The following is an 8,849-nucleotide window of genomic DNA, read 5'->3' on the forward strand; positions in this document are numbered from 1 at the left end:
CTCAAAATTCCTGTCACATAATTTGACACGTGTCATCTCAGTGTTGGCATTTGTTGATTGTCTCACTTAGTATGAGATCTCCCTGGTTCTTGGTAAGACATGATTTTCACTTAAAACTTGGACATTTTGTTTGTTGTGTTATAAGACTCAGGAGTTTATTTAAATCTTGTATTTTAGAAGGCCTCCTCTGACAATGGGGTGGAAGTGGAAGTCCAGGCTTTCCACTCAGCCTCATAGGACACTGGGGGAAAGGGCATGGAAAAGGAAGGGAAGGGACTTTTTACAACTGGGTGGGAGTAGACGATTAGGTTCCCCAGTAGGCCTCTGTTAATTCCATCCCGAATGAGGAGTGCTCCATATGTGGCCTCCATTGACATCTGCTGAGAGGGCTTGAAAAAGGATTGCTATTATTGAGAAGTCATGAAAGTCTTCACTCTCTGCTAAGCCTCATCTGATACCACCCAGCAAGGATGGGGAGGAACACCTCATTAACACTGGGTAAGATTAGAACTCCAGGCTCCCCACTTGGTCTCAACTGACACTGTGTGGAAGGAGAGGTGCTTATTACACCCTACAGGGATGGAAGTCCCTGTCCACTCCAACCTTCTGTGATGCCTCCCAGGTGCAAAGAAGCTGGGGAGGGTATACATTTTTTACAATGTGGCAAAAGTGGAAATCTATGCTCTTCATTCAGCCTTTGATGGCCAGGGTAAAGGTGGGGTTATAGTTTCTTTGTAGAGAGCATATTGTCTAACTGTCTCGCTTGACTGCCCCTTTCCTCATCCTTCAATAGAGAGCAGGCTTTGGGGGAGGGCATTTTTTGGGTCTGTGCCCATTGGATTTTGGAGTTGTTGGCTTTTCTTGTGTCCAATTTTGGATATATAAAGCAGAGCAAAACAAAACCAGAACTCATAATAGTGAATTCTGGGGGGACCCAGGTCTTTAGCTGGTCTGTCTGATCTCCACCTTAAAGAATCTTCTTATGATTGTTTATATGTAATATTCAGAGCTTAGGTTTTAGTTAGAAGAGAGACTAGGGAAAAATACACCTACTTCATCTTCCCGGAAGTAGAAGCCTGACTACACTCTTAATGATCTTTTTACAAATGGACATGTATAGTGTGTATTGTCATTGTCTTACCCAGATCCCTTTAATTAGGTAATTTACCCAATCCCCAGTGTCCTGGATAACTCAGAGCTGCCTCTTTCTCCAGGAATTGCCCTGGGGCAAACAGGAGCTGTCCAACTCTGTCCTGTACACCCCCACAGTGCTTCCTGCCAGGGCCAGAGTTGTGCCTATGCTGCACAATTGTGCTCTAAGGCTCCTACCATTAGAATGCAGCTAGTCTGCAGCTGAGACCACACTCAGGATATTTACATTTTCTGATTTGTCCATCTTTCCTTTTATGGTTAACGCTGTTGGAATATTTGCTATCTCCCATCCTTCCTCTCACCTCCCCACAAACTTTAACTGGTTTAATCATCTCTGATTCTTATCTTTTACTCTCTCCATTTTAAAATTTTGTTTCTGTGATGTCAAGGTAGGCAGAGCTAATTTCAACTCACTTCAGCTCTGAGCCTTGATGACATCATCAGAAAAGTGGCAGTAGTACACCTGCCTCACATATCAGTGGAGGCTCTGCAAGGACACACACTTACAGACACTGGCACAGTGAAATCTAATGAAAAATCTAATGAGAAGCCATAGACAGTAGCAATTTTTTATCTGCATTTCCAGAGAATAGGTGGGTGGGGGCAAGGATGGGTAAACTAGGTGAAGGGGATTAAGAGTACACTTATCATGAGAAGCACTGATTAATGCAGAGAATTGTTGAATCACTACACTGTATACCTGAAACTAATATAGCACTGTATGTTAATTATACTGGAATTAAAAATAAATAAATAAATAATTTTTGAAGTTATACATCATTTTCTCTTTGTAAATACTACTTACAAGCCAGCCAGGAATTGTCTGCCCTCCTTTGGCCCATGGACCCTCCATCTTACTAGGAGGGGTAACCAGGTCACCCCTCTTGACCTGGTTCAGTTCAGGGCACATCTCACTCCTTTCAACTACACTCTCCATGTCTTTCCCTTACCTTTCTCTGCCACACCTTGGTTCCTCTTGCCATCAGACTCTATATCCTTTTCTTGCTCTCCTGTGGAACAATGCTCAAATCTTAGATGAGACACTCAGACCAAGTATGAAATAGAAAGTGGGAAGAGGGTTGAGGGGGATGTGCAGAGAAATAGTGAAAGTTCCTCTTGTAGAATAAAAGTCCACAGGTGGACTGAGAGACTTGGAGAGAAAGAAAGGGAGTCAGAGAACAAATTATTTTAACCAATTTCTACAAAGTATGATCCTCTAAACAAAGAGTCAAAATATGTAAAACATAAATTGATAGAATCAAAAGGAGAAACAAAAATATCCACCAATATACTGAGAAACTTTATTACAACTCTCTAAAAAACTGATAGATTAAACAAGCAAAACAATCAGGCTATAAAAGTTCTAAGTAATATAATGAACAAGATATAAATGTATACATATATTCTATTTATAATAATAATATGTATATTTTATGTATGTATTATAATATTTATATTTTATTATAAATATATAATATATATCATATTATATATGATATGTAATTTGGAATGCAAATAATAAGAAAACACTTGTTTGTTTTAAGTTTTCATTTACATTCTAGTTAACACATAGTGTAATATTTGTTTGAGGAACAGAATTTAGTGACTCGCCACTTACATATAACACCAGTGCTCATCATAAGTGCCTTCCTTAATGCCCATCATCCATTTAACCCATTCCACACCCACCTCCCTCCATCAACCCTCAGTTTGTTCTCTATAGTTAAAAGTCTGTTTTATGACTTGCCTCTCTCTCTCTGTTTTTTCTCCTATGTTCATCTGTTTTGTTTCTTAAAATCTACATATCAGTGAAATCATATGGTACTTGTCTTTCTCTGACTTATTTCACTTAGCACAATACACTCTAGTTCGATCCATGTCATTGCAAATGGCAAGATTTTGTTATTTTTTATGGCTGAGTAATATTCGTGTGTGTGTGTGTGTGTATCACAACTTCTTTTTTTTTTTAAATTTCTTTTAAAAGATTTTATTTATTTATTTGACAGAGAGAAATCACAAGTAGATGGAGAGGCAGGTAGAGAGAGAGAGGGAAGCAAGAGAGCCAGATGCAGGACTCGATCCCAGGACTCTGAGATCATGACCTGAGCCGAAGGCAGCGGCTTAACCCACTGAGCCACCCAGGCGCCCCGTATCACAACTTCTCTATACATTCATTGGTTGATAGGCATTTGGTCTCTTGCATAATTTGGTTATTGTTGATAATGCTGCTATAAACATTGGGTTGCATGTGTTTCTCCAAATCAGTATTTTTGTATCCTTTGGGTAAGTAACTAGAAGTACACTTTGATTTCAAACATGCATGTAACATGTAAATTTATCATAATTGTCTATAAACTAAAGGAAAAAGTAAGCTCAACAAATACCAAGGAAAACTTATCACACTGACCTTGCTCCCTGACTGTAATGCTATAAAATAAGAAGTAAAGGGGAAAAATCTTTTCTTTCTCCTCCCAAAAAACCCCTAATATATTTGGAAAGTAAACCATACTTTTTAAAGTCATTGCTTAAAGAAAAAGCCACAGTGAAAATACAAGACACTTGTATTTAGAACATTGATCTATGCTGAAAGCAGAATGTGTGGAATGAGGCTAAAGTGATACCCAAGCTAAAGATTTAGCCTTAAATGTATATCATAGAAAAGAAGGAAGGTTCTAAATTTAGATGACCAACCTAAGATTTGGAGAAAGAACAGCAAAATAAGCTCAAAGAAATGAAAAGAAGTCATGGTAGAGGTAAGGAGAAAATTATAAAGAAGAAGAAAGAAGAAGAAAAGAAGAAGAAAAGAAGAAGAAGAAGAAGAAGAAGAAGAAGAAGAAGAAGAAGAAGAAGAAGAAGAAGAAGAAGAAGAAAAGAAGAAGAAGAAGAAGAAGAAGAAGAAGAAGAAGAAGAAGAAGAAGAAGAAGAAGAAGAAGAAGAAGAAGAAGAAGAAGAAGAAGAAGAAATGGAAGAAACAAACAACAGAGATCAACCTATCACAAAATAGTTCTTTGAGGGGCACCTGGGTGGCTCAGTGGGTTAAGCCTCTGCCTTCGGCTCAGGTCATGATCCCAGGGTCCTGGGATCCGGCCCGCATTGGGCTCTCTGCTCAGTGGGGAGCCTGCTTCCCCCACTTGTGATCTCCATCTGTCAAATAAATAAAATATTTTTTTAAAAAACAATTCTTTTCAAAGAATGAAAAGAATGATAAAGTAAACAAGATTTTCAAGTAAAAAAAGAGAATAGAAAAAAAAGGGAACAATTTAATTAATTAAAAGGGAGAATACTGGACTTCCGCTTCCGGTTCTGACGGACGCTTCGGCCATAACGATGATCGGGGACATCCTGCTGTTTGGGACGCTGCTGATGAACGCAGGGGCAGTGCTCAACTTTAAGCTGAAAAAGAAGGACACGCAGGGCTTTGGGGAGGAGTCGAGGGAGCCCAGCACAGGTGACAACATCTGGGAGTTCCTGCTGAGCCTCAGATACTTCCGGATCTTCATCGCCCTGTGGAATGTCTTCATGATGTTCTGCATGATCGTGCTCTTCGGCTCCTGAGCCCCAGACACACACCTTCCTGGGAACCAGGAACCACCTTCCCAGATGCCGAGTCTCCCTTCCTCCGTTCCTGACAACTTCAAGAATGGTTTTGACCGGAAAACCAGCGACCTTCCCAGAAAGCCCAAGTTCGTGGTGGGTGGAAAAAAAATGTTCGCCAAGCTGCACACGGCTTCCCAGCCACGTCCTTGTTCTCTTTTCAAAGATATTTTCACTTTGGTTTCTGCGTTGAAATGCTGTCTACTTAAGGAGTTTCAGGAGGGTTTATGGAAGGGGATGTAATAACATTGGATTCCCCACAGATAAAAGAACGTTGTGTAGATTGCTTTTTTAGACTGAATTTCTCATCTAGGAAGCTTTTACTAGAAACTCATTTCTGGATGTTTCTTGGTTTATTTTTTAATAACCCTTCTTTTTTGGTTCAAATTATACAGATTTTTCAAAATAATTTTTTATCCAGGGATCTGAAACAGAAGGGTTGGCTTTTAAGATTGATGCAGCCTCTTTACTGGACTGTGTTTAGGAATAACAGGCAAGTTCATTGTTGCTGGGCTTGTGTCCAAATTCCTTTCCTGTCTCGATGGGCTCTGCTCGGCCACTCAGTGCCTCTAAGGTCATGCCCAGGACTTTAAGGGTAAAGCCTCACTGATTACCGTGGAAGAGAGGTACAACAGTTGGCAGAGGCAGATGTGGGTGTTACGAGAAATTTTGCCCTGCCTTGCAGCCCTCTGTTAAAGTAACCCTTGGGGCCATTAAATGTGTAGTTTTTAAGAATGAGTGACTTACATGATGATAATCAGGTCCAGGTCTGAAAGCTTGGAATTTGGGGTGGTCTTTTCAAGTGAGTGATTTCAAGGTTGAAAAGCAGTGAGCCTCATTTGAGGAAATACAGCATTTTGCATAGACTCTCCTTTGGAAGGCAGGTCCTTTTTCGCCAGGATGAAATGCCGGTTGTCAACACCCAGATCCTGTTGGTGTCTGATATGTTGGTTGTGGGTTTTGAATTCCTGATTTGGAGGTAAACCTGGTGGGAGGAGAAACTAAATATGCAGACTTTTCAGAACTAAGTAGCACTGGAAATAAAGCTCATTTCCAAAAAGGAAAAAAAAAAAAGGAGAATACTTGCAGAGTTTATTAGTAATAAATATTTTTTCTATTTAAAAAGAAGTTACATTTCAGAGAAGTTCTGGAACTTGCTCAAGTACGCATCTTTGAATTCAAACACTGGGCATACATTCTGATCAAAATTCCACCAGTATTTTTTTTATTAAATTTATTTTTTTTAATAAACCTATAATGTATTTTTATCCCCAGGGGTACAGGCCTGTGAACCACCAGGTTTACATATTTCACAGCACTCATCATAGCACATACCCTCCCCAATGCCCATATCCCCACCACCCTCTCCCATCCCCCCACCCCCAGCAACCCTCAGTCTGTTTTTTGAGATGGAGTCTTTAATGGTTTGTCTGCCTCCCAATCCCACCTTCTTTCATTTTTTTCTTTCCCTACTCCCCAACACCCCCCCCCACATTGCATCTCCACTTCTTCATATCAGGGAGATCATATGATAGTTGTCTTCCTCTGATTGACTTATTTCACTAAACATAATACCCTCTAGTTCCATCCACGTCATCGCAAACAGCAAGATTTCATTTCTTTTGATGGCTGCATAGTATTCCATTGTCTATATATACCACATCTTCTTTATCCATTCATCAGTGATGGACATCTAGGTTCTTTCCATAATTTGGCTATTGCGGACATTGCTGCTATAAACATTCAGGTGCACGTGCCCCTTTGGAGCACCATGTTTTTGTCTTTAGGATATATACCCAGTAGTGCAATCGCTGGGTGATAGGGTAGCTCTATTTTCAGTTTTTTGAAGAACCTCCACACGGTTTTCCAGAGTGGTTGCACCAGCTTGCATTCCCAACAGTGTAGGAAGATTCTCCTCTCTCCACATCCTCACCAGCATCTGTCATTTCTTGACTTGTTAATTTTAGCCATTCTGACTGGTGTGAGGTGGTATCTCATTGTGGTTTTGATTGGTATTTCCCTGATGCCGACTGATGTGGAGCATTTTTTCATGTGTCTGTTGGCCATCTGGGTGTCTTCTTTGCAGAAATGTCTGATCATTCCACTGGCATTTTTTAAAAAGCCGGAGCAAATAATCCTAAAATTTGTATGGAATCAGAAGAGACCCTGAATTGCTAAGGAAATGTTGAAAAACAAAAATAAAACTGGAGGCATCACGTTACCTGATTTCAAGCTTTACTACAAAGCTGTGATCACCAAGACAGCATGGTACTAGCATAAAAACAGACACATAGAACAGTGGAAAAGAGTAGAGAGCCCAGATATGGACCCTCAACTCTATGGTCAATTAATCTTCAACAAAACAGGAAAAAATATACAGTGGAAAAAAGACAGTCTCTTCAATAAATGGCACTGGGAAAACTGGACAGCTGTATGTAGAAGAATGAAACTCGACCATTCTCTTACACTGTACACAAGGATAAACTTGAAATGGATCAAAGACCTCAATGTGAGACAGGAATCCATCAGAATCCTAGAAGAGAACATAGGCAGTAACCTCTTTGATATCAGCCACAGCAACTTCTTTCAAGATATGTCTCCAAAGGCAAAGGAAACAAAAGCAAAAATGAACTTTTGGGACTTCATCAAGATCAAAAGCTTCTGCACAGCAAAGGAAACAGTCAACAAAACAAAGAGGCAACTCATGGAATGGGAGAAGATATTTGCAAATGACAGCACAGACAAAAGGTTGATATCCAGGATCTATAAAGAGCTCCTCAAACTCAACACACACAAAACAGATAATCATATAAAAAAAAATGGGCAGAAGATATGAACAGACACTTCTAAACAAAGACATACAAATGGCTATCAGACACATGAAAAAATGTTCATAATCATTAGCCATCAGGGAGATTCAAATTAAAACCACATTGAGATATCACCTTACACCAGTTAGAATGACCAAAATTAGCAAGACAGGAAACAACATGTGTTGGAGAGGATGTGGAGAAAGGGGAACCCTCTTACACTGTTGGTGGGAATGCAAGTTGGTGCAGCCACTTTGGAGAACACTGTGGAGATTCCTCAAGACCCTGCAATTGCACTACTGGGTATTTACCCCAAAGATACAGATGTAGTGAAAAGAAGGGCCATCTGTACCCCAATGTTTATAGCAGCAATGGCCATGGTCGCCAAACTGTGGAAAGAACCAAGATGCCCTTCAATGGACAAATGGATAAGGAAGATGTGGTCCATATACACTATGGAGTATTTTGCCTCCATCAGAAAGGATGAATACCAACTTTTGTAGCAACATGGACGGGACTGGAAGAGATTATGCTGAGTGAAATAAGTCAAGCAGAGAGTCAATTACCATATGGTTTCACTTATTTGTGGAGCATAACAAATAACATGGAGGACATGGGGAGATGGAGAGGAGAAGGGAGTTGAGGGAAATTGGAAGGGGACGTGAACCATGAGAGACTATGGACTCTGAAAAACAACCTGAGGGTCTTGAAGGGGGTGTTGGGAGGTTGGGGGAACAAGTTGGTGGGTATTAGGGAGCGCACGGATTGCATGGAGCACTGGGTGTGGTGCAAAAACAATGAATACTGTTACGCTGAAAAGAAAAAAAAATAACACTGGGCATAGTTTCATGAGACCATCTGGGATAAAGTGGTAAACTTGTACATACTTAGAATCCTGAGATTTTCTCTAAACAATATCCAAATTTAAATAATAGAGAAGGAAGCTGGTGTTATCTGAAAGATTTTTGGAGGTGGGGCAGTAACCTTGAATAAAAATACTTACACATATCTCCTGGGGACTTTTGTCGGCTAGATTCTGTGCTTCATACTTCACTACTATAAGTCCTGCCTTATTTCTCTTCCACTCTGGCTCTCCACTACAATGTAAGTTCCAAAAGGACAAAGTTTTGTGTATTTTGTTCATTGACGTACTCCCATTGCCTAGAACAGTGTTTAGCAAGTAGCAGATGCTCTATAAATATTTGTTCAATGAGTGAATGTAGATTACTCTGAGGCAGTTATTACCCCAGTTTTATCTGAGTCTTAACTAGTTGACATGACTTGTTTAGAATC

At 40.0% G+C, this 8,849-nt stretch overlaps 1 protein-coding gene across 1 annotated transcript; it reads left to right on the forward strand.

Annotated features, from left to right (window-relative positions):
- Positions 1 to 4,443: 4,443 nt before the first annotated feature.
- On the forward strand, positions 4,444 to 5,820 carry LOC131824602 (small integral membrane protein 7-like). Its single transcript, XM_059162795.1, has one exon. The coding sequence runs from the start codon at positions 4,480 to 4,482 to the stop codon at positions 4,705 to 4,707; it is 228 nt and encodes a 75-aa protein (XP_059018778.1). The 5' UTR covers positions 4,444 to 4,479; the 3' UTR covers positions 4,708 to 5,820.
- The last annotated feature ends 3,029 nt before the right edge of the window (positions 5,821 to 8,849 follow it).

The sequence above is a fragment of the Mustela lutreola genome, chromosome 2 (genome assembly GCF_030435805.1).
Source record: "Mustela lutreola isolate mMusLut2 chromosome 2, mMusLut2.pri, whole genome shotgun sequence".
Lineage (NCBI taxonomy): Eukaryota > Metazoa > Chordata > Mammalia > Carnivora > Mustelidae > Mustela > Mustela lutreola.